The sequence below is a fragment of the Coturnix japonica genome, chromosome 24 (assembly GCF_054131305.1).
Source record: "Coturnix japonica strain WE chromosome 24, WE-NBRP24, whole genome shotgun sequence".
Lineage (NCBI taxonomy): Eukaryota > Metazoa > Chordata > Aves > Galliformes > Phasianidae > Coturnix > Coturnix japonica.
The window spans coordinates 9,204,709-9,230,412 of NC_140686.1; the positions used below are offsets into that span (position 1 = coordinate 9,204,709).

Below are 25,704 nucleotides of genomic sequence, written 5' to 3' on the forward strand. Positions count from 1 at the left end.
TCTATGTATCTCTCCTAGCCAGGACCCTGCTCTGCAATCCTGGCCTTTTCTCAGGGCTGTGCTGTGCTCTCAGACCCTGAATGTATCAGAGCTGTGCTGGGGCAGATAGGCTCTCAAAGAGAGCCTTTGTTGTTCCTTCTGTAGCTCTTTGGGGGGGGGCTGAGTTAGCAGTGCCACTGTCAGCACACAGCCCGTCTGCTGGGGCCTTGGCTGCTGCCCATTTCCCTGGCACAGCTGTAAGCACGGGGTCCTTGCAATGCAGATAAGCTTTGCATCTGGCTCTTCTTATTGCTCTGTGGACTTCTTAGTGACTGAAGGACCTGGGGCCGTTTGGTCTGGGGAAGAGGAGGCTGAGGGGGGACCTGATTGCTCTCTTCCAAAGCCCAATAGGTGATTGCAGTGAGGTTGGGTTGGTCTCTTCTCACTGGTGACAGGATGAGGGGAAATGGCCTCAAATTGCATCAGGGGAAGTTTAGGTTGGATATCAGGATAAACTTCTTTACAGAAGGGTTTGTTAAGCACTGGGATGCTTATCCCAGGGCTATGACCGGGCTTGTTATGATGGGCTTGTTATGATGGGCTTGTTTCATCTGCTTGCCCCCCTATAGATGAAGCAGCACAGTTTAATGGAGAAGGATACACAGGGGTAGGTACGCTTATTGAAGCAATAAGCTCCCAAGGATGTTATGCCAGGAGTTGCAGCATTCATGCAAGCAGAAGGCGCTGTAAGATCGGCTCTTATCTGATCTATCAGTGTGCTGTGTGTTCTATCTTGCTTGTAACTAAAATTTCACGTGACACGAAGCTCTTGTGATTAACTTCAGACTCTCTTGCTGCATTTTTCCTTGCAGACAAATGTTTTTGCTGTTGGGAGATGAGATAAGGCCCTGCATGGGGTGCACTGATTGCTCTGTGTCTGAGCAGTACATGGAAGGAGGAGCATTTAGCAGAGATTTCCACTTCCCATTCATCTCTCCCATAGGAAACAGTAATTTTGGCATCACCTGGGCTTTGCATGGTGGCTGTTGAGTTCTCTCAACAGTTTTTTCCTGGTGTCAGAGTTGTTCTGTGTGAAATACTCGTGGTAGGGGAAGTAGGCCAGGACATAGACTGGGACATAGAGCATAGGCTGGAACATAGAGAGAGCATAGACCAGAATGTAGAGCATAGGGAGAGCATAGGGCATAGAGAGAGCATAGATGGAACATAGACCAGAACATAGAGCATGGAGAGAGTATGGACCAGAACACAGACAGTGTAGACCAGAACATAGGCCAAAATGTAGACCAGGACATAGAATGTAGGATAGAATGTAGGACAGAATATAGACAAAATATAGACCAGAATACAGACAGAGTGTAGACCAGGACATAGAATATAGATCAGAACATAGAACGTAGACCAGAATGTAGAGCAGAGCATAGACCAGAATGTAGAACATAGACCAGAATGCAGACATGAATGTAGGGGAGAATGTAGACAAAATATGGACCAGAATGTAGACCAGAACATAGGACAAAATATAGGCTAGAGTATAAAGCAGAACAGAGACTGAATGTAGGCCAGGATGTAGACCAGAATATGTGCAGAAAAAAATAAAACCTAATTTAAACTATTCATACTTCTATGCTTCTGAATAAGAAACCAATTGAACGATGCATGGCTTTGCTTGCATGCCTGATGCATCTTGTTTGATGGAAAGCCTCAATGCTTCTCGTTCCTTTTAGGTATAGAAGAGAGGTCTCCAGGGTTCACGTTGTTTTATGTTTATGGCTCTCTGTGCTGTTCCCTGATGGCTCTGTCAGGCTGCAGGATGCTCACAGGCTTTTGCTAAACGTTTAGGCAGAGAACTCAACTTGAGGCCAAAAGAGTTGGAGCTATTCTGGGGATGCTGTAAGGAAGCTACAGGAGAGCCTGATATTATTTCAAGTGTGTGCTGTTGTTTGTATTGTGTTTACCTCTGGTGTAGCTCCCAGATGCGAGCTTTTGCATATTACTCATTATAGAAACATCAGGTTGGTTTTCCTTCCTTTATTTGTGCTCTTCCTCTTCCTCCCTCCGCCCTCCCTTCCCGTCTGGCTGTTGTTACATCCCTGCAGTGCTGTGCATCCGACTTACAGAGCCTGAGATGGACCACGTGGGAGCTCCCAGCTCCTCCAGTCTGTGTGCTGTTCAGTTCAGATGAACTGAATATTGGCTGGTGTTACACAGGTGAGCTTCTGTTGTCTCCAGATTGAGCTGGCAAAGCAGAGTGGTGCTGTTTCTCTAAAATCCTGATAGTGAAGGTTCTGTAGTTGCCCATCTGCTCCTCTCCTGTCAGTGACGTAGAACTAATAACAGCCTGCATGTCTCGTGTGCTGTTGTGCCATTCAGAACCGTGTTGCACAGAACATCGGGGCGCAGTTTGTTGTGGGAGCTGTGAGCCCAACCTGTGCAAACTGATGTGAAACAGCAGGAATAATTCCAAGGTTGATCCTCCTGTTGGCATCGGTGCTTTGGTAGAGCAGAGCTTCCATCTTCAGCCCAGGATAACACACAGCATTGATGTCTCCATCCCTGTGGTCTGGAGCCAAGCTGTGCTGCTGCTGGACTCATGCACTGCAGCACCAGCATCTTATATTCAGCATTACAATGTGTGCTTTGGGGTTTGGGTTGGATTCATGCACTGGTGTGATGACAAACTTCAGCTGCAGATGGATGGAGATGGTTTCCTGTAGATGGTTACACTATGGAAGGAGAAAGTGGCGATGTTTCATTGCACCTCTAAAGCCAGAAAATGGGGAGAATTTGTTATGTTTTGTGGCAGTAATGTCTCTGAAACAAGCAATCTGCTTTAATCTAAAGAATGGATAAACGTGGCATGAAGAGAGATCTGTGTTTTAGAGCTCAGTGTGTTGCATTGGTCCTCTAACAGTGCTCCAAACGCAGTTCCTCTCACTGCTGGTGACAATGGAGATGGCTGGAGGGATCATCTGGGCCACTAAGATGGTCAAAGGGCTGGAGCACCTCTCCTAGGAGGAAAGGTTGAAGGAACTGGGCTTGTTTAGTTTGGACAAGGGAAGGCTGGGGGGAGACCTCATTGTGGCCTTCCAGTACTTGAAAGGAGCTGTAATCTTCACTGTCTCTAGGTGGGAATGCTCATAAATGGTTTCCGTGCTATTGTTTGCATTGTTTTGCTTAAAAAGCAGCAAACTTTGGAAAACGTGATATCCTTATCCAGTTTAGATGGAAGATAATCCAATCGAAGCACGACGCTGAATGTTAATTCATTTTTTCTCCTTCCAGCTCAATCTCGTTAGGGAAGAAAGGCTTCCTGGTGCGGCTGGCAGCGCAGCAGCAGATGATGCTGTGCTTTCTGTAGCTTGTCTCAATGCCATAAATGTGTTTCTGTAGGAAATTTCCTCTGCCTGAGGAAATAGACCTTTGTTTATTTCTGGACATTGTTCCAGAGTGGATGGAGGTGGTGGTGTCACAGCAGAGCAGTGGGATGGGGATGAGCTGCTCTTTGCACCAAAGCTGAACATGGGGATGGATCCCAGGAGGGAGCAGTTTCCTCCGACCTGTTCTGTTTTGCAGATGGGGTGAGCGAAGGGGATGCTCACTATTGTCAGCAGGCAGATGGTGACTGTCTGAGCTGCAGGATAGGATATACTTGATAAACACCCTTTGTTCTCATAGTCTTTGGGCCATTGGTGTGAATTGCTCAAGGTGTTTGCATGGTTTCTAACTTTGGGCTCCATTTGGGTAGGGGTGGATTTCAAGAGCCCCATTGGAAATATGTAAACAGTGTGTTTGGGAAGTGCTGCTTGCTCCATTGCCATCACTGTGGTTGTTTTCAGTGCTGCTGTCCATCTTCTGGCCATCCATCAATATGGACCCATAGCAGCTGGCTTCAAGGCAGCTTCAAGGCCAGTTCTCCCAGTCAGATCTCATTGGGTTTGTATCTTGCGTTCCCATACCCGTACATCTCCATACCTACCTGTATTGCCTATTGCATGATGAAATCAGAACCAGCTGAATTCTGAGCTGGGATGGAACAGCTCTGGACACACTGCAGCACTCAGCGTTCTTATCTGTACACTGTAATTTCAAGTGTGCTCACACAACAGGTTTGTTTACAGCTGCTTTTGCTTTAAACACATTGCTTAAGTAGTCAGGCCTATTCTAAATACCACTTACCTTTTGTCTTTGATGTGTATAAATGTGCCCTTACCTTCAAGCACTTATCCATGTGCACACTGCTCTGGGGCTGGGATGCTCTGAGTGCTTTGCCCCTGTGGTTTTTCTGCCTTCCTTTCCTATCTTGAAGGCCAGCAGCTTTTGTGTTGGAGTGAAGGTATATGGCTGAATGCTGCAGCTTCATCCAGAGGAGCTGGTAAGGCAGCAGGTTTGCATGTGTCCCAGTATGTTATTACCAAAGGTGCTTAAAGAAGGGGATGTGGAGATGGCAGAGCAGAAGCTGTGTTCTGAGGTATGTAAGTTATAATTGAATGCTTCCATGTGAGCAAAGGCATTGCCTGTTCTCTTGGGAATTCCCTTGTTCTGTGGGAGCTGTAGGGAGCTGCTGAGTGGCTTTTTGAGTTCTGTGGCTCCAAGAGCTGAAATAAAGCTGCAAATAACTGCTGTAGTGGCTGAAGGTGTTCCCTGCTGGAAGAAGCCCATGGCTGTGAGTGTGTGCTGCTCTCCAGGATCTCCCCTATGAGGAAGAGCTGGCTGACCTGGAGCTATTCAGCATGGGGAAAAGAAGACTGCAATGGGCTGCCCAGAGGGTCCATATGCGGTTGTGGGGCCTGTATGTGGTCTATGGGGCACATATGGTGTTGTGGTGCCTCTATGGTGTCTATGGGGCCTATATGGGGATGTGGGGCCATATGGGGTCTGTTGGACCTCTATGGGGTTTTGGGGCCTGTATGGTGTCTATGGGGCCTATATGGGGATGTGGGGCCATATGGGGTCTGTTGGACCTCTATGGAGTTTTGGGGCCTGTATGGTGTCTATGGGGCCTATATGGGGTTTTGGGGCCCATATGGGGTTGTGGGGCCAGTATGAGATCTATGGGACCCATATAGGGTTGTGGGGCCTCTATGGGGCCCATATGGGGATGTGGGGCAGGTATTGGGTCTATGGGGCCATATGGGGTCTGTTCGACCTATATGGGGTCGTATATGGTGGTTGTATCTTCTGCAGAGATGCTCGAGGCCCATCTGAATGCCAACCTGTTGTAGGGAGCTGCTTTAGCAGGGGGCTGGACTCAATGATCTCCAGGGGTCCCTTCCAACCCCTGCAGTTCTGTGTCTCTCTATCCATCCTCAAATTCCTTCAGTGGGGACCTCCATCCTCCCCCCCTTGTTGTGCTCTGTGGGCTGTTGGGTTTGCTCTTCCAGTTATCAGCTGGCATCTATTAAAACGTTAAATAATTGCATTACTTCTGACCTTGAATGACTCGGGAAGGAAAATATTTGCCTTGGTGTGTGCTGAACGAACCCTGTAATGGGTGCTGGCATTGACATGCATGTTGTAAGTGCTGCACTGAAAACAATTAGTTAATAAATAGTGACCTGTGAAGAGAAAGAGCAGAGGGGTGACCAGTTAGGTTGTATTTAATGTTATTAAGCATGTAATGTTAATGAGCATCTGAAGGCATCAGAAAGGTGAGGATTTGCAGCAGTATTCGTTGTAACAACAAAGCAGTTTGGGCCCACAAAGTGCTTTGCCAGTACAGATCGTGGTGCATTTGATCAGTGTTATTAAGATGCTGGGAAGATTGCTCCATCAATAGCTTGGAACTCTTTGTTAAACAGGAAATAAAATGGAAGCTCGTTATAATTTTCATATTAAACCAACAGTCTGGGCTGGTGAGATGGCACGATGCAAATACAGTCCTTTCTGAAGGTGGGAGAGGTGAGCAGAACCATCTCATGTAAACATGGGCTGTTCTCTGATCCTTGTGATGGTTCTGTTGGCATCTGGATGCCTTCCCACATTATTTGCAGGGATGATTATTGCAAGGGAGCTGCTGCCAGCTGAGAATGTGGAATAGTGAATATTAGCATAATGCAACTGCAGATCAGCCAGGTGGGATCTGAATATGGACCAAGGTGCTGCTGTGTTGGTTGTATGGTCTCCTGTGCAGTATTTGATATATCAGTGGGATCTGCTCCTGTGTAGCAAACTCTCCAAGTGCAGTTAATTACGTAATTGCTTTCAATTAGAGAGTCAGAAGTTGAGAAGACTGTGTTTATCAGGATGGAAACGATGCTTGTTTTCTGGGTGGGTCCCAATGCAGTTGGGTCATCCCTGCATTGCTATAGCTTGAGGATCACTGTTCCTGATCTTTGGTTTGATGGATGACCCCCGTCATTAAAAAACCTGACAAAAAGAAGCACATAGAATCATAGAAACATTAAGCTGAGTTAGAGCTTAAATTGAGGCTATTTCCTGTCAGTCTCTGCTTTGTTTCCAACACGTTTGTATATGCAAAGTAATGTTTGAGTTGAGAATGCCCACCGAGCTCCTTTGGTTTCCAGGTGTGTGCCAGCTGATGGCCCAACAGGACGAGTAACCTGGTGTGAAGGTGGAAATCTCCATTCACAGAGCATTCCTTTCCAGCAGAGCTGGTCGGGCAGCATTGCTCAGATCAGTGGTGTTGGAGACAGGTGCTCACTGGGTTGGAAGTCTGCATTAATGCTGCGTTGATAGAAGTGTGAGCTGGTAATTTCTCTGGGTCCGCGTGACCCAGAGTGTTTGTTGTAGAGGCTTCAAATTCAGTTAGCTGTGTGCTACTGAGGTATTAACCTGCTCCAGTGCAGTGTCTGCATAGATGATGGGGAAAGCATTGCTCTGTTTGCTTTAAGAGGAGCAGAAAGTCAACCTTGCATTTCACCCTGCTGGGGCTTTGCTCAGTTGTGATGTTAAACACTTTATACAGGGGATGGTGTTCATCTCAATGCAGCAAACTTCTTAAGTTTGGGGTGGGCTGCACAGGGAGGTGGTGGAGTCCCCATCCCTGCATGTGCTGAGGTCCAGTGCTTGTATCTCAGCTTGTTGGTTCCTTGGCTTTGCAGCATTAATAACAGCTGTGTGCATTTCAGTAGTGCATCTTCATAGCTTGGTGAGTGCATGGCTCACTCCCAGGAGGGGAGTAAACTCTTGGAAAGGGCTGACAATAGCAGGACACGGGGAAATGGTTTTAAGTTAAAAGAGGGAAGATTTAGGTTGGATGTTAGGGGAAAGTTCTTCACTAGGAGAGTGGTCAGGCCCTGGAACAGGCTGCCCAGGGAGGTTGTGGATGCCCCGTCCTTGGAGGTGTTCAAGGCCAGGTTGGACGGGGCCATGGGCAACCTGATCTATGGGGTCTATGGGGTCTCTATGGGGATCTATGGGGATCTATGGGGTCTCCTGGGCAACCTGATGTAGTAAAGGTGTATGTTTGGTGGCCCTGCCAGGCAGGGGGGTTGGAACTACATGATCCTTGAGGTCCCTTCCAACCCGGGTCATTCTGTGGTTCTGTGATGGCATCCTTCTAGTTAGAACAGTTCTAACATTGATTCCTCTCCTTGTAGCAATTTATGTGTTGCTCTCTGGCTATATTTGTTGTGATACAGCGCTTCCATGCAGCGGGATTTATAATTACAGGGTTAAAGGCATTAAAAGAAGAAAAGGACTTTGATGCCATTTGGTTTATATTGACAGCTCCCTCACGGCTGCTGCATCCACATGAAGATTTGTAATGCAGCAATAGGAGCAGTGAAAGCTCATTGTGTGGATAGGATGGGATGCTCTGGGTTGCTTTGCAGGCAACTTTGAGGCTTCTGAGGGGGGAGAATCAAGTGACCAGAATGTCTGGATGCTCTGCAGAGATGGAGATGTGTGAACACAGGCTGTGATTGTGGTGATGGTGCTCTGAGAGCTGTGAGTTCATTCTGGGCTGAGATCCTTCACTTTGGTGCACACAGCACTGGGTTGAGAAGACGTTGCTAAATTCTGTTTGTTTCTTTTCTTTCAGGACTTGTGGTGCATGGAGGAAGACACGCTTTCCTAGAGATTTAACTTGACTAGACATAGCAAGGTAAGAGAATTGGACTTACCACATTGGGTTTGTTTTTTTTTTTACTGTAATTTAATTGCTTAAATAGAACGGAAGCCCTCCTCAGTGCTTTCATCTCGACACTCATGTCTCATCACCTGTAATTAGAGGTGGGCACTGCAATGAGGAGCTGCTTCTTGAGTGGCAGCAGGATTTGCTGGCTGCTCTGAGCTGCAGTGCTGATGGCTCCAGGTGAGGAACCCGTTCCTGGTGCTGGGCTCACTGGGCTCCATTCATTCCAGCTGTAGAAGTGCCTGAAGATTTGTGCCAGCTCCTCATTTTGCAGAGGTAGACTTGAGTTCTGCAGAACCATTCCATTTCAATGCCTGCTTGTTTTTGGAATGCCCAAGTGTTTTCTGATAGAGGCAGCTGCTGATGTTATTGACAACACGAATAGCAGTTCTCACTGTTATGGGCAGCACAGGAGGCTCTTCCAACATTGCAGACAGGTCAGTGAAAGGGAGGTGATCAGATTCCAAACTGTTCCCCCAGTATCAATTCTCTCAGAGTGGCTGGCATTGCGTACAGAGAACGTCAGCATCCCTTATGGACTCTGCACCATCAATCTAGAATTGGAAACCAGGTTATGGGAAGCGATAAAGCCCCATTCAGAATTAAATTTCCTTAATTTCAAGGTTGTTACCTTTCCATGCTCAGCAGAGGATGGTTCTGTGGGTCGGCTTTCTTCTAGGGACTGACTGCATCCTTCCAGGGATGTTTCTGATCTCAGTGTTACCATGTTGGTAGTGTGGTCAGAACAGCCACATCTGTGTTGTGTGTTTTCCTTTTAGCTTTCAGTTTCTTTCATCCTGAGCTTTATAGCTCTCTCCCTTCTTTCTTTCTTGAGGGGAGGCCTCAATGTCTGCTCCTCCTTGAAGTCTGAATGCTCTTAACATAGCAAGCTATTCACTAATTGGTGAAAGGTTCCTTTTTGCCCATAAAACATTAATTTAGCATCAACACATTGTTAAACCTTGAGAGCTAATATTCAGAGAGACAGTTTGGGTGTGTTAATATACACTTATTATACACACATCTTAATTTCTCATGCAGTGAGTTCAGCTTTCTGGGTGAGAAGAGGCTGCTGGGAGCTGCAGGAAAGGCGTGCATTGTGGCCATGTGTTTTGCAAAGCTTTATCTCACCTTCCATGAGCAGTGCCAAGCAGGAGTGAAGCAGCAGGAGGAAATGCCGACTGCACTGAAGCACGCTTTGCTACACAGTGTTTGAGCTGCATCTGCAGGATGGCAGAGTGCTGCACTGAGATGGGGTGCCACAAAGGATGCACTCATCTTCTGAGTTCGCCTTGATCTGTGACGCTGTTTCCAAACTTGAAATGTCTTTTGCTTTCTCCCCCCATCCATCTACATGTATGAATACAGTGTTCTTTTCTTCTAGATAGCATTCATAAACTTTTGCTGGATGTTGTTAAGGTTTTAGGAGTAAATTCTGCCTTTGCTGCAGTGTGAGCTGCTGGGATGCCAGGTCTGGCACAGAGGTGTCCTTGTTCACTTATCTGGAGCAAACAGAATTTGCTTTGATTTGGAAATCCAATCTCTGCTGGGCCGTATCTGTCCCTCACATCTCAGGAAAGAAGCGAATATTACTTCTGTAGGCCCTGATAATGTGCAGCCCCCTGGAACACTTGAGTGATCAGATGTCCATCCACTGAGGGCTGGGATGCTGCCGTGCTGTCTGTAGGGTACGATATGGAGCTGTGTCAGGGATGCAGGCTGGGCCTGCTGCTGAGAGCCTTCCTTACCACCTCTGGGGGCCTCTGGTGTTCTTCTGAGGCCTCAGGGTGAGCTCTGAATGCAGATGCTGGTCCCTAAGGCCCCCAGGGTGGGCAGATGAGAGTCTCAAAGCAAAGCATCAACTCATCCTGCTTCTTCAGAGTGAGTTTGTGGAGCCTTCATAAAGGCACTGGGCAGAGGGTTCAGAAGTTCCATCACGTCAAGGCTGGAGGTAAACATCGTTAGCAATCTTTCCTCCTCACCTTTGGCATTGTTCAGCCTCAGTCCAGTTGGCTCCATCAGCATAATTAGGTTAATTATGTTGTTCCTCAGCTCTGCTGGCGCAGCTCCACCCGCTTCTGTTCTCAGCTGGAGCAGAGCTGGGTGCATCCCAGCTCCTCCTGCACCTCTCCCTCCTCCGCAGGAGCTTCCAGGTTCTGCTCTGCCTGCTGCCTTTTGCTCTGCCCACCCTCACAAAGCTTCGGCGTGAAAATATTCTCTGACCATAAGAAGAAAGCAAGTGGTAAGCACAGCAGCTTGGTCTCAGAGCAGAGCTGCTGCTGCTTGCTCGATATATTCACCCCTTTCACATCCTCCTTTACAGCACTTACGGTGCTGTGGTGCTTTTAGCATTGGACCCAGTCATTTCAGAGCTGGCTGGTTATTCAGATAGCAGCAGGAGCTGTATGCTGCCTTCTTGTTGTCTTGCTCGAAGCCCCTATAAATACATTTGGGTTGGTGGGATGCTGGAAGGGCTGTAATGTCATCACCTTCCAAAGTAAATGCTGCTGTGTGTTCAGCTGTCTGTCCTACATTCAGCGCCTCCTTCGTGTTTTCCTCTTCTGCTGTTGCATGGGGGGGTTTGATGTGAAAAAGTTCATTACAGGAGCAAGTGATGGGGGTGGAAAGGAAATCCTGCTGCTGTGTCCCAGCTAATAGCATTCAGATACACGTCCCTCAAAATCTGCCTTTAGATGTTGGTGTGTCTCAGTGAGCAGGTCGTGTAAAGGGCTTTTAACCATTCACAGGAAGCTCTTTGTATGGGGGTATTCCCCTATGAATATACCTCACAGCACCAGGTAACAGTGCAGTAACTCTGGATGGCGTTTACTGAGCATCCTCCAAGAAGAATCCTACATTGTTAAAGACAAAATGTGATATATATGAATGTGTTACCTTTGAAGCAAAGTCACTCCTCATTGCATGTCCCAGTCAAAGGCTCTTTGCTGTTGCTCTGCTCCAGCCTGGAACTGCCATTGCAGTTTTGGTGGCTTACCTGCCTTAGCAAAGTGGAATGAGTTGTCAGTGCTGTGAGGCCAGCAGCTCTTCCTGGCATCCCCAATGGTACAGAGGCTTCCATGTCTGTGTGTGTTCTCTCTCCTTATGCAGGCTGTGGGATCCGCGCGGCGGGACGGCATCGCCATGTTTCGGAACAGCCTCAAGATGCTCCTTACGGGAGGGAAATCGAACCGCAAAAACAGGTCCAGTGGTAAGTAAGTGAGCTGCTCACGTGTGTTCTGCTGGCACTGCTCCTCTCATGTCACTCGTGCTGATTTCACTGGGCCCTTTTCTTCTTGTTAAGGAATGGATGTGTTGGTTGGTGTTGTGATGGACTCAGCACATCATTGTGGGTCATCGTAGTACCATGTGGTGGTGTAATGCTAGAAAACACTGCAAGTAAACCATGTCTGCTTTTATTGCAGAGATATGGTGCAGAGAAAGAAAACAGTTACACCTCAGCGATGCTTGTTGGCAGTGTTAGCAATCCTGTGTTGTGAGAAACAAAGATGAGGGGGATGGAGAAATGGGAAGAGATGGAATTAAGGAAGAAGTGTTCAAATTTGGTCAGTGTTTCTGCCCAGCTCCTCTCTGCAGCATCCCAGGATTGTTGTTTGCTGCTCCATCCGGGAGGGTTGTAGTCCTAGAGCAAAGCATTGCAAGAAATACCACTGTGCTTGACCATAGAATGGCCTGGGTTGAAAAGGACCATAAAGATCATCCAGTTTCAATCCCTCTGCCATATTCAGGGCTGCCAACCACCAGCCCAGGCTGCCCAGAGCTACATCCAGCCTGGCCTTGAATGCCTCCATGGCTGGGGAAAGTGCTAAGTATTCTTGTTGAGCTTTAAGTAGTTCCTTCCAAAAATGGATTGCTGGCAGCGTAAGAGCTTTGAATTAGTTCTTCCATTCTCCTTTGTGAAGCCATCTGGCAGCACTCTTGGAGTATTTGGGGATGGATTGTTGCTTCGTGCTCGTGTGTCTGTGTAAATAGCATAGCTGTGTATTCCGTGGGAAACCACAATAGAACATGCAGAGATTCAATGGTGATAAAGGCAATGGGAAAAACAAACCAAACAATCCCCTTCTTTCCCTTGGCTGAAATGATTTAATAGCTGCTTCTGATGAATACTGATTGTGATATCTACTTCTGATTTCCCCTGGTTTTAATATCGGGTTTGGTTTGGGAAGGAGGATTGTGACATCCAGGTCACTTTGGGCTGCAGACAGTTGTTGGGAGCAGCAGCAGCAGCAGTGCATGAAGCAAGTTTTGTGTCCTTGGGGTTTGCTTCATCTCTGGCTCTGGTTGCAAGGTGCCCACACAAGGGGCTGGTTAGGTTTGGGAGTTCACGCTGCCACATGGCTCTGGTGATTTGTAATGATTTTCTTGTTTCTTGTGAGCAGAGCAGAGAAACACATTCCTGGAAAGCACTGTGGTGGGATTTTCCAATGGGTGGACCTTCCTGTAATGCACAGTGGCCACAGTGTATGTGTCAGACACCCTGCAGTGCTGTAAGTGCAGGGCAGCAGCGGTGGGAGCTGTGCACACTGCTGTGAGCCCAGAGCAGGTTCTGCATCTCATGCCAACAGTGAAGGGACTCAGCTGTGCTCCTTGGGTCACTCCTCCCATAGGAAGGTTGGAAATGAGTCGTGCAGGGGGCAACTCCCTGCTTTGCTGCATGGGGAAGGATGGAGCTGCATTGTGCACATCTGCATTTCATCTGCCCTGCTCCTTTGGCATCACAGAGGCCTTTGAAGCAAAATGAAAGGTGGTTGTGGTGGTGTTTTTTTCTCTTGTGGAACCCAGGGAACGTGGTGCCTTTGCAGCTCCTCCTCCAGGCAGCTGCTTTACTTTGCAGTGATGCAGCTGCTTTACTTTGCAGTGATGCAGCTGCTTTACTTTGCAGTGATGCAGCTGCAACTGGGGTTGCTGAAGCCAGGCTGACAGCCCTGTGCTTTGTGCTGTGGTGATGCTGGATGGATTAAAGCATTCATAAAAAGAGAAGGCCATTGACATTGGTGTGAATGCACGTGGTGTGCAGTAATACTGTGATATGATGCTACTTGTGCATGCATTTGTGCACATATTCTACGGGTGCAGTTCTTTCATTTGTCCCTTTTCACTGAAGCAGTTTGTATCCAAATGCTCATTTTTTTTCTTCTCCCAATGCAAAATGAATGAGAAAATGTAATGAGAGAATCTTCAGACCCTGCTGTGTTTTTCAGCCATGCACCTGGCAGGGAGGTGTGATGTGTTTGGTCTCCACTGATGGCATTTGTGTGACACAGATGAGAGTGGGGGACGCGCAGTGAGCATTACAGAAAGAATCACAGAATGAGCCGGGTTGGAAGGGACCTCAAGGATCATGTAGTTCCAACCCCCCTGCCTGGCAGGGCCACCAAACATACACCTTTACTAGATCAGGTTGCCCAGGAGACCCCATAGATCCCCATAGTGACCCCACAGATCCCCGTAGAGACCCCATAGACCCCACAGATCCCCATAGAGACCCCATAGATCAGGTTGCTCATGGCCCCGTCCAACCTGGCCTTGAACACCTCCAAGGACGGGGCATCCACAACCTCCCTGGGCAGCCTGTTCCAGGGCCTAACCACTCTCCTAGTAAAGAACTTCCCCCTAACATCCAACCTAAATCTTCCCTCTTTTAACTTAAAGCCATTTCCCCTAGTCCTGCTATTGCATAGCAATAGCATTGCATGGGGCCGTCCCATTGCAGCTGCTGGGAGCTGCATTCCCTGCAGGCAATTCCCATCTGTGTTTTTCTTTCCTCTGGTCATCCCCACGTGGATTTGCAGACATGTTCCTGCGTGCTGCTTTTATCCGAGCTTTATCTCTGGGGTTGATCTGCAGGTCGGTCAGCCTGTTCTCCAGCTCAGCCCAGACCTCCTGCAGCCCTTCCCCTTGGTGATGCTGCAGGGTTGGCTGTGAGCTGGGCTCACTGATGAGCCACACTCAGAGCTGTGGGGCCAATTAGTTGCCTTCATTGCATGCTTTCTGCCAGGCCAGCCCCCATTGGAGAGCACTGCATGCAGTCAGCAGAGCTCACAGCCTTCACTGTGTGCATGCACAAGCTTTGGTTTCAGGCAGGAATGAGCAAGACAGGACCAAGGGGGGGGCTGGGGGCCATTCTGCATTGGAGCACCCCATCCATCCCCAGGGCTGGATGGGAAAGTCTGGATGAGTGCACAGCATTGGTCTGGGGGAGGCAGAGTGAGGGTGGTGGGTGCTGGTGCTGTGGTGCAGTGCTCAGAGAGAGGCATGGGGTTGGGATGTTGGCCCTCCTCCCAGCAGGGCTTTACATGCTGTGTGCACCCAATGAAGGTGTGTTGCAAGGAGACCAACAGAGAGCAATGCTGAATTGAGGAAGGAGTGGAGGTGCTCTGTGCTCCCAGGTGTTGTCTGTTTTAAATGTCCTGTTTTAAAGCAGCTCGGGGACGTTGGGTCTGAAATTGAGAGGTTCTGGGAGGCTGGGGGAGGAAACAGCACGATGGGCAAAATAACAGGTGTGTATACTGTGCAGTTTTGGCTGTAGGCAGGATTTTGTGGGGATGGCATCGAATTCTGGCTATAGCCACGAGGGTGGTGATGCACTGGAACAGGTTGCCCAAGGAGGCTGTGGATGCCCCATCCCTGCAGGCATTCAAGGCCAGGCTGGATGTGGCTCTGGGCAGCCTGGGCTGCTGGTTGGTGACCCTGCACATAGCAGGGGGTTGGAAATGGATGAGCACTGTGGGCCTGTGCAGCCCAGGCTGTTCTATGGTTCTGTGATGATACAGCTGATGTTTGGTTTTCTGTGCTGGATGTCCCAGCCCTTGTGTCAAAACAGACTTTGTTCCCTGTGCTCCAATCTCACTTTTAAGTTAAGGAGTTGATCCATTCCATACAGATGCACATGTACTGTGTGATAGCAGCAAACCAGAAGTGATGCATTTCATGTTTCTAGGAGTATTAAATGCTCATAAATAAATGGGTGTAAAATCAACATGCAGGTGTTGAACATCTCTGTCCCATTTTGTTCCTCCATTGAAGGCACATCTGTTCCTTTGCACTCATTGCTTCGAGTGTAAATATGACCTTTGTGTGTCATAGAAGCAAAGGAAAGTACAACAGGGGAAGGTTGGTGCCAAACACCAGCACTGTATTCCTGTTTCTCACTCTGTGCTCTGCCCCATTGGGGAACACTGTAAGTTGTACTTGCTTTTCTTTTATATTCCCCTTTTCTTTCCTTAAGGACGAATATCCAGTGGTTTCTGGCACTTAATGGAAGGACTCTTTTAAGAGGATTGATATTCTTTGAAGCTCTGTGCTTCTAAGTTCCTCATCTGCAGAGTTTCGCTCACATCTTTGTCCCTCCCTGTGCTCATACAAGGACTTTTTGTAGTACTGAATATATTTGGAGATAACTGATGGATAATCCCAGATCTGTGCTCATTGCTGATAGCCAGCAGACAGGCAGCTGGACCATGAAGGTCATGCATCACCTCATGCTTAAAAAGGAGCAATTAATTTGTATTGGAGTTTTCTTGTAGTTAACAGTGAGAAGGTGAACAGGGATTTATTGTTGCACGCAGACCTGCTTTCAGTTTACATGGCAATGCTGTCACTGATAGCACAGGGACATTCAGGTGCTTTATTCCTCGGGTTGTTCTTGTCCTGAGCTGAAGTCAAACAGGGCTCCCATTATCCAACATTAGAATGCAGCAGTGTTCAGTGATGTTGTATGTGTGTCTGCCCATCGTGCAGCACTCCAGCTGGGGGCATCACCCCACTGCTGCTGCAGCACAGGGTGCTATGGCTGTGCTGGGCTGCAGGGACACCCTGCAAGCTGCTCTTTGCTCTGTCAGCTGCCAGGACCCCCAGGTCCTTCCCAGCAGGAGTTTGAAGTTGTTCTCCCAGTTTGCATACTGGGATTGCAGGAACTCTGTGAGCAATGCATGGACCAAAGGATGCTTATCAATGGCCAAAGCACCTCAAGCCAAATTGCTATTTTTTTACTTCATTAATTACAATGTGTCCGTATTGCAAACAGCGGTGGTTCCTCCCCCCCAGCAGATGGCTCGCTCTGTGGGAATCCTGACAAGGTGGGAAATACCAAATGTGTGGTTCTCCCATTCAAGCTTTCCATGCAATGAGTTTGCATCTCGTTTGCATTGTAACCTTTGGAAAATTGCACCTTCCATTTCATGTGAGGCAAAGTGCAGACAGGGGGAACACAGGCAGCAAACAGGATGGAAGGGCTGTGTGAGATAAGGCTGAGCAAGTGCATTAACAAGGAATAAAGGCACTTGCAAGCAGGTGGCAGTGGAGGGTTGCAGCTGTTGCAGTTTGCTGGGGCTCTGCAGGGGGGTGGTGGCCCTGCTGCATCGCTGCCCTGCTGCATTGCATCCCTACTGTGCTGCTGCCCAGTATTGCTGCCCTGCTGCATTGCTGCCCTGTGCTGCTGCATTGCTGTGCTGCTGCCCTGCCCTGTTGTGCTGCAGGAGGTAGGATCTGCACTTGTGTCCCTCTGAACTTTGCCACCATTCCTTACAGCAACCTGTTATAAGGCTTTTCCTTTGTAAAACACTTGTGTCTCTCCCTCCTCCTCCTCCTCCTCCTCCTCCTCCTCCTCCTCCTCCTCTTGTTTGTGCACGTGGTAACACCTGGAGTGTTAGCAGTGGCTGTGGGGATGCGGGGAGTGGGGCTGTGCAATGCATTATCAGCAGGTAGCAGGGTTCCTGCTCTGCAGCCCTGTGGTCTCTGCTTTGCTGTGCTGCATTGTGCTGCTGCCCCCAGGTCTGTGTTTCAGGAACACAGTGCTTCTCCCTTCTGCTTTGCAGATGCTTTGTTCCAACGTTGTCAGGTCTGCTAACAGGAACAGGCTGCAGGCAGCTGCCTCCCCAAAACACTGCAGCTGTGTGCATTGGTGCTGCACAACTGCAGGCGAAGGCCTTGCTGCAACCAAGCTGCTTTATTGCATATGAATTGAGCGGAGTGCATTCAAGTTCTGGTGTCACATTGCTTGCAATATGGTGGGCATTCTCTTGCTGTCGTGCTTGTTGCAATATGCCATGCAATATGTGCTTCCTGCATTGCATGGCTCCGTGCAATTAATCCCTCTTGCTCTTTAATAGCTGCCGATGTGAGAACTTGCTCACAATTCATTTAATTAGCAGAGCAGCTGCCTTGCTGCAAACTCCCATTAATAAGCTTCAAAGTTTGCATGGATAAATAGAATGAGGTCGCCCAGCCCAGCACTCAGTGTGGGATCTCAGGGTCCTGGGGTGCAGCAAGGATTGCTCTGCTGCTCTGCATTGCTGTGACAGAGCATCACAGTGCATTCAGAGTGTGGGTGCAAATGGAAGGGAAGCTGCAATAAGACAGCAGAGTACAGCAATGCCTGCAGACAAGGAGCAGCACCAGGTTGCTTTTTTGCTGCCTGCTGTCTCCAGGTGTTGGAAAACAGCAGCTTGCAGGGAGCATCACCTGCACTGCATGCATTGCTTTGAGTCACAGGGAGCATCACCTGCACTGCACACCATGGGGCTGAGAGTGGATCCATGGGGCTGTGCAGTACTCTATAGGACTATGCATAGCTCCATGGGGCTGAGTGTGGTTTTGTGGGGCTGAGTGAGGATCCATGAAGCTGAACTTGGTTCCTTGGGGCTGAGCAGCGATCTGTGGATGTGGGCATGGAGGCTCAGCAGTGATCTGTGGGGCTGAGAGGCATCTGTGGACCTGAGTGCTGCTCCATGGGGCTTTGCATGGATCTGTGGGGCCAAGTGTGGCTTTGTGGGGCTGAGTAAGGATCTGTGAAGCTGAAACTGGTTCCTTGGGGCTGAGTGTTCATTTGTGGGGCTGAGCAGCAATCTGTGGATGTGAGCATGGGGCTGAGAGTGGATCTGTGGGGGCTGAGCATCAATCTATGGACCTTAGTGCTGCTTCATGGGGCTGTGCATGGATCTGTGGGGTCAAGTGTGGCTTCGTGGGGCTGAACAAGAATCTGTGGAGCTGAACATGGTTCCTTGGGGCTGAGCTTGGATCTATGGGGCTGTGAGTGGCTCCATGGGGCTTGAGTGAGGATCCATGGAGCTGAACTTGTTTCCTTGGTGCTGAGCAGCGATCTGTGGATCTGAACATGACTCCATGGGGCTGAGCAAGGATCCATGGGGCTGAACTTGGTTCCCTGGGGCTGAGTGTTCATCTGTGGGGCTGAGCAAGGATCTGTGAAGCTGAACTTGGTTCCTTTGGGGCAGAGCATTGATCTCTGGATCTGGACGTGGCTCCATGGGGCTGAACTTGGTTCCTTTGGGGCTGTGTGTGTCTTCGTGGGGCTGAGTGCGGATCCATGGAGCTGAACTTGGTTCCTTGGGTCTGAGCGTTGAATCTGGAGCTGTGTGTAGTTCCGTGGGGGCTCAGCGTGGATCTGAGCATCGCTGGGCAGCGCTGACCCGGCTCATCCCTTCGGCTGCTGCCCCGACTGAACGCCGCTCCGTGGGGCATCGCATCGCATCGCATCGTATCGCATCGTATCGCATCTCTCCGCTCCGTCCGCCGCCTCCCGTTCTTTGCCGCAGATTTCCCGGCATGCGTGCCGAGCTCCGACCCGCCCTTATTTTCCTGCGTTAAAAAGTGCTTTGTCAGAGAAAAGCACGAGAAGCGGCTGGAGGCGCCGCGACCGAACGGAGCGAGGGTCGGGATGGAGCGGAGAGAAGCGGGCGCTGCGCTGAGACCGGCCGTAACGCGCTGAGCCGGGCGGGGCTGCAGGTGGGTCGGGGGGGGGGGGGTGATGGAGCTGAGCTACGATGTGATTCGTGTTGTGGGTTTGGGGGGGTCTGGGGGGCATCGTTGGGGCCGAGGGAGATGCTGGGATTTGGGGTCATTGCTGGGGTTTGGGGGGGTGATGATGGGGTTTTATGGGGGCTGTTGAGAGCTGGGGGAATGCTGGGATCAGAGGGGGGACCCAATAGACTTGGGGGACACTGATGGGGCTGCTGAAGCATGGGGGGCTTTGCTGGGACTTGGGGGGGCTGCTGGAGCCTGTGGGCTTCATGCACTGCGGGGCTTTGCTCTGTCACTGAGTTTTAATGCAAAGCTGGAGCTGTAGCTCTCACGCTGTTCAGAGCAGTGTGTGCTGCTTTAGGAGCTGCTGTCCGTGCTGTTGTTGCAGCGTCTCCATTTGCAGCTTGAAGAGCAGCAGACTAAGCTCGGTGCATGCAGTGCTGCACGGCTGCTGTTTGCACACCTGCAAGCAATGCTTTGTGCTGATTCCTGCCCACAGCTGGCAGTGTTGAGCTGCACGGACCCACCCGTGTGCACAGCACTGCAGGGCAGCCATGCACAATGTCCTGCTTTGGGGGGCTGTGCACACTGTAGCACCCTCATCGATTTGCTCCTTTTTCTGCATGCACGTGGAGATGCAACTTGCAGGCAGCGTGTAACAACGTGCTGTTGACCCCCAGCTGCATCACTGCCACCACCCCTTGCTCAGAGCCACCAGCGCTCTGCTCCCATTCAGCTGCATCAGCACCGAGTGCTGAGTCACCACTGCTCAGCCCTCCCACCCTGTGTGTGTCTGCATTGCTCCACGGCTGCAGCTCTGCTATGGCTGTGTGGTCCCTGCGAGGCCTCCAAAGTGCTGTGATCTGCTCTCATCACTGTGCTGCATGCTGACAGTGTGACTTGCATTGCTGCTCCCTGCTCACCTGCTTCTTGTTTGCTGCTCCCTGCATTGCTTTGCTCCCATCCATACAGCATCATCCACCTCCCTGCTGCTGGGAGTGGGACCAGCTCAGACCATGGGCTGCTGCTTTGCACTCCTGCATCCCTGCACAGTAAGGAACGAGTCTGTTTGCTGCTCCTGCATGCTGAACACATAAGTTTTGTGGTGTTTTGTGGGATAAATTAGTGCAAGGGCGTTTTAAAGTTAGTTTGTTTGGTACTGGGAGTGTGTTGTTAGCACAATGCAAAGTGATGCGCTGTCGCTGTGCAAATGCATTGAGCTGCACTGTGGTCTCCATCACACTGCAGAGTGCTGCGGAAAAAAGTTACTCTGTGAATTCAATGCAAGTCTTGCAAACCTGTTTAATGTCCCTGTTGTTCATGTGGGGAGCAGCAGCTGAATTTGGTTCTGAGGTTGCAGCTTTCCCAGTGGCATCCCTTGCAGCTGGTGCATGGGCCCGTGCTGGGTGACACCAGGGCCTCTGCTGTGTCTCCTTCCCATAAGCAGGGGCTGTACTTGATGTTGGTGCTGTGCTTTGCTCCGTGTGACAGCACCTCTAGTCCTTAGGACTGCTTGGTGCACACTTTGGGGCTCAGACTCATCTTGCTTTCTTCCTGACCTCACAGCTGCCCATGTATGCTTGCATTAGAGACCACCCTGGTGTTTCTTGCACACACACACCCAGCAGCGCTCAGAGCAGCAGTGTGTGCTGCAGAAGGAGCATGCAGTCCTTCTGTTTTATGGGTGTGTTTGGTGCTGGGAGGCCAAATGCAGAACCAGCTCTTGAGGCTGTGGATAATGCAGCAGTTTGCATCCCAGCTGAGCTGGGTGCTGCCGGAGCTTTCCTCCCTGCTGTAGTTTTGTACCCTCTGTACAGCACTGTGCATTGCAGCAGTGTAGCTGGGCTTATTTCTGCTTCCAGCCCACAGCAGCCCCACGTGCCCCAATGTCCCCATCGACGTGCACAGCCGTTGTTTCTAATCCGGCCAGCTGATCGATGGACACCAGCGTGCAGTTAATTGTGTGCTGCCGTGCTCTGTGCCCATCCTCATTGATCCGGGTGGGTTTGTTGCTCGCCAGCTGCAGCCCAGGAGGGGCGATGAGCAGCGTCCTGTTCTTCCTGCCTGCTTTCCAGCCCAGCAGATAGCTTTAAAGGGAAGCGATTTCAGCAAGAGTTTCTTGGTTGCGGGGCTCCTTTGGCCATGGGGCTGAAGGAGAAGCTGCGTCTGCCTGACCTGTCCGCTGCCATGTTCTACTTGTGCTGTTTTGGTTCTCATGCAGATGGAGGGAGCGAGGAGCCGCCAGACCGAAGACAGGCAAGTGTAGACGCCCGGCAGAGCCGATCTGGGCAAGGTAATGGCTGCTGCTGCTGCTGCTGCTCTCCATTGTGGCCTTGCTTCTCCATGCACTGCTCTGTGTCCGTCTGTTTCTTGCAGCCATTGCAACCCCTGCAGCTGCAAACCCCGCTGCGACCCCCAGAGCTGCTCAGAGTTTGCAGGAGCTCACATCGCTTTGCAGCACGGCTGCCCTGTCTGTGTGTGCAGGCTGAGCTCTGTGCTGCTGCTCGGGGCAGTGCAGCACCACCGCTGTGCAGTGTCAGCAGCCGAAGCTGCTTTGCTAACATAGGAGCTGTGCTGTTGTCGTCTTCGAGTGTTGCATCTGGAAGCAGAACTCTCTCAGCCCCCCTGTTCCTCCAATGATCACTGTGGGAGCTCAGCAACATTTTGCATGCATTGCTGTGTTGTTGTGGCAGAGTACAGGAGCGGTTCTTTTGCAGCACATGGAGCTGCTGCTTCTCTCTCTGTTGCTGTGTGCAGTGTTCTCCTGTTTGTTCGGGCTGTGCTGGTGCAGATTTGGGGCAGAGGACCCGCTTGGCTTTGCTTTTTGGTTGGTTTAATTTGCAATTCTTTACTTACCATAGAGTGCCATCGTGGTGGTGTGTGCCTTGAGGCTGTGCTGGGTGCCGTGCACGGATGCTTTCAGCCCAACTCTGCAGTGCTCACATAATTGGGCTGAGGGCTCCGGCTGTGCAGGGTTGAACCCTCCATCCAGAGTGAGAACTCATCTTCCTTCTGTGTGCACTTCCCATGTGGCTCTGTGCAGCACCCAGCTCTTACCTGGCTGATCCCTGATGCTGTGACCATTGCTTTGTTCCCATTGCTCAGTTCCCCGTAGCTTTAGGCATGCACCAGTGCTTGGGCAGAGCTGTGTGTGTGCCTACGCCACGCTGGCACCGGCACCATTCACCCTCCTGGTGCTGATGGGTGGTTGGGGATGGGCTGCACAGTGAGCAGAGCTGCTGAGCTCTCTGCAACTCCTGCAGTGCAAAATGAATGCAAAAGGATGAATGATGCTCCACGCGCCCTTACAGGGATGTGCTCTGCAGGGGGTTCCTGTGTGTGCTTAATTAAAACAGCATGAAACAAATAGAAAAGCATTGGTGCCCGGCTCAGATTGCGGCTGTAAGGACCATCTCTAAGCCAGTGTACCTGAGTGTATGGTGAGGAGGGGAGCAGGCACTGAGAGCTCAAATCTGGCCTCTATGGGAGTGCTGTGTGTGTAACCTCAATATGCTTTGGTGGTATCTTGTGGTGTTTGCAGTCCTTCCATGTTGGGCTCTGCATGCGTCCCACGTTGGCCAGGCAGAGCTGGGGCGGCCATTAATGCTAAAAAATCAGAGGGCTTTTGGTTCATTGGGGTTAAATTCAACATGCAAGCAAGAAAAACCCAAACAAACACTTCATGGCATTGCTGTTTGCAATCTGAAGAGCAGCGCTGGGAAGATGCTGGAGAAATACAATGATTTCTTTGTGGGAAGGACCCTATTTGGGAGAGATGAACCCAACCCCACAGATCCTTCCCCTCATCACCCTGCTGTCCCTTTGTGTCCCTCCAGGCACCTCCACAGAGAACGACTGTGCTTTCGATGCAGACTACGCCATCCCGCCGCTCCCCGTGACCGAAGGTATGCAGCAGTTTCGGATTATGGAGGGCATGTCCCGCTCCCTTCCATCCTCCCCCTTACTCACACATCAGTCTATCAGTGTTCGGCTCCAACCCGTGAAGAAGTTGCCTGGTAAGGACTTTAAATAACGTTCGGTGGGGGCTTTATTGGTCCGTCGGTGCAAAAAAAAAATGTGTAAGAGAGCGTTGGTGACGCGCAGTGGAAGCGTTTCCCAGCAGCTGTATAAGAACTTTAAGCTGATAGTTTGGAGGCTGGGGGAGTGCATCAGGGAAATGGTGCCATGGTGAGGCAGAGGGATCTTTATGGAGGGTCTGTTTATGTTGTTGCACTGTTTTGTTTAACTGATGTCATTGGGTTTGGGTTGGAACACCGAAGGATGGCAAAGCAGGTGGGTTTCCCAAAGCAGCTGCTGTTGAGGAGCTGTTGGAAAAGCCCAATGCTTTCTTGCTGGTTGGAGCTTTGGGAAGCTTGTTTCTTACCCAAAATTGGACGTTTCTCTGTGCCCATCTTTAAATCAACCAGCCAGGGTGCAGCGTTGCACCGAGAGAACCCTCCAGACCGATGTTCAGCCAATGCCCTGAGTGCCGCTGTGCTTTGTGCCGTGCTGTTCCTGCCCACTGGTGAAAGGAGAAATTGAAAAGGGCTCAGTGGTTGCACTGAGGATGGGCTGCGTGGCCATGGGGGTGGGGAGGGCCCCCATTAAAGGGCTGATAATAGCAGGACTAGGGGAAATGGTTTTAAGTTAAAAGAGGGAAGATTTAGGTTGGATGTTAGGGGGAAGTTCTTTACTAGGAGAGTGGTTAGGCCCTGGAACAGGCTGCCCAGGGAGGTTGTGGATGCCCCGTCCTTGGAGATGTTCAAGGCCAGGTTGGACAGGGCTCTGGGCAACCTGATCTAGTAAATGTGTATGTTTGGTGGCCCTGCCAGGCAGGGGGGCTGGAACTACATGATCCTTGAGGTCCCTTCCAACCCAGGTCATTCTGTGATTCTGTGGAGGGGTGTCCTCTTTTTGTGCCAAGAATCTCCTGCCATGTCCTCATCCCATGGATGGAACGGCCCCAGCTGCCATCTCACAGCCGCTGCTCTCTTGCAGATCATTCCCCTTGTAGAGCTTCATAGGACCATGGAATCCTTAGAGACAGAGGGGACAATGAAGGCATCCAACCTGAACCCACTTCTGGGCTGGCGGTGCTGTTGTGTGTGGAGTGCAGCAGGATGTAATGCTGTGGGTGTAGGAGGAGGGCTGCTTCGGGTCCGTGCCCATCTGGATGTGCATTCATAGAGCAGAAGCTGGGGGGTTACATCTGCTCCCATGGTGGGTTCTGGTAACCCAGCTGCTTGAATCCTGCTTTTCATCTCCCTGGGTAATTAGGGTCATTAATGTGGGACACCTGAGATGAAGTGGCAAACCTGTAAACCTTGCAGGTTGCCTTTGTGGCTCTCTGTTAGCAGCCAGCTTCCTTCAGAGCTGCATTCTGGGGACAGCCCTGTGCATCCTTTGGAGCCCCATTGGGAAGGTGGGTGCTTTATACTCCAGTGCCTTTACACCCATTTAAACACCCCATCCCAAGCAGAGCCAGCACAGCCTCTTGATTTCACACATACACATCCTTATACTTGCAATGGAGCTCCAACACACTTGAAATTCAAAGCGTGCATCAGTGGCTTAGCGTGATTTTTTGTCATTATTAGTTTAATTTACTGTCGGTACGGTGGAAGGGAGGGGAGGTGTTTGCTGTGCATCCTCGTGCAGTCATTAGAGGGATTTGTTTGCTTTCATTGAGGTGATGCTTAAAGGAGCTGGAGGTGCAGCGTTGTGCTGCTGGTTGTTTCTCACATCTCCTCACTCATTTCTTAACTTCCACATATATATAAACCAGCTGAGAGCTTCTTAATGCTGAGCATCCCCTCAGCTGCAGGCAGAGGGGAGAGAAAATCATTGAGGTCTTACCCAGTTGCTTTGGTCTCTGTGCAATACGTGTGGTGCTCGGGCAGTGGGATGGTGCCCTTCATGGCGTCAGATGCTGTGTTGGCTCTGTGTGTTTTTCCCCCTGGAGATGTAGGACCATTTGCTGCACCACGCTGCTGTTGGTTCCCATTCAAGGGCTGAAGTGCTGCGGGTGCCTCTGGGGCTGCATTCCCCATAGGAAAAGCAGAACTGATGGGGCAGGAAGGTGGCTTTGGGGGGTTGGCCATCTCCATGGGCATCACCAGCATCCCTTAATGATGGTCTTAATGTAACCCTTTAGAAAGAGAAATAAGGCTGTATAGCAAAGAGAAGCTTGCCCAGCAGATACAGCAGCGCTGTCTGTTTACTTTAATATCATCTTTCAGTGCAGTGGATTCACTGATCTGTTCACAGGTCGGCGTTCCATCCACACCACAGCAATGATTTCCACTTTGGGTTGAACACCACCCCGTGGTGCCATGATTCACTCAGCAGAGGGCTGCCTTGCTCACTGGCAGCCTGATCCCTCTGTCTGCTCTGTGCAGAGCCCTGGTGCGGTGCTGATAAATATTCGGTGTGCTTGCAATTTCCCTTCTGCTGGATTAATGAAAAGCTTAAGGTCATCATTGCTCTGAGGGGTGAATTAACACTGAGCATAATTGATATGCTCCATCCCCTTCCTGCACTGGTAGCAGTGGGGCAGCAGTGGTTGAGGATGCTTTGGAGCAGAGCATGCAACCCCCATCACTGCGTATGTTCTCCTTATAATGACAGCTTTATTAGGAAGCCCAATGGGAAACATGCCTGAAGAGGCAGTAATAAAGCACCAAACAAACCCCAGACTCAATGCTTGCAGCCCAGGTGAGTGTGCAAACCATTCAGGTTTGCTTGCAGGCAAGCTGGCACTTGGAAGTTGCTGCTACACATCATTGCACCATGGCTGCAATGCAAACAGGGCAATATTGCATTCAATA

At 50.3% G+C, this 25,704-nt stretch overlaps 1 protein-coding gene across 22 annotated transcripts in view; it reads left to right on the top strand.

The window, feature by feature from the left end:
• The window catches only part of TANC2 (tetratricopeptide repeat, ankyrin repeat and coiled-coil containing 2), a 141,458-nt gene that overhangs the window by 29,323 nt on the left and 86,431 nt on the right, over window positions 1–25,704 (top strand). For 7 of the 22 annotated variants that reach the window (XM_085523796.1, XM_015885745.3, XM_085523797.1 and 4 more), the window contains 4 exons: window positions 8,006–8,068; window positions 11,207–11,306; window positions 21,099–21,170; window positions 22,714–22,893. In XM_085523796.1, coding sequence (XP_085379922.1) covers window positions 11,240–11,306; window positions 21,099–21,170; window positions 22,714–22,893 — 319 coding nt within the window. In that variant the 5' untranslated portion in view covers window positions 8,006–8,068; window positions 11,207–11,239. Of the gene's footprint in view, window positions 1–8,005; window positions 8,069–11,206; window positions 11,307–18,691; window positions 18,863–21,098; window positions 21,171–22,713; window positions 22,894–25,704 lie in introns of those variants that run through there. The other 15 variants (XM_085523800.1, XM_085523799.1, XM_085523802.1 and 12 more) reach the window with 6 other exon arrangements.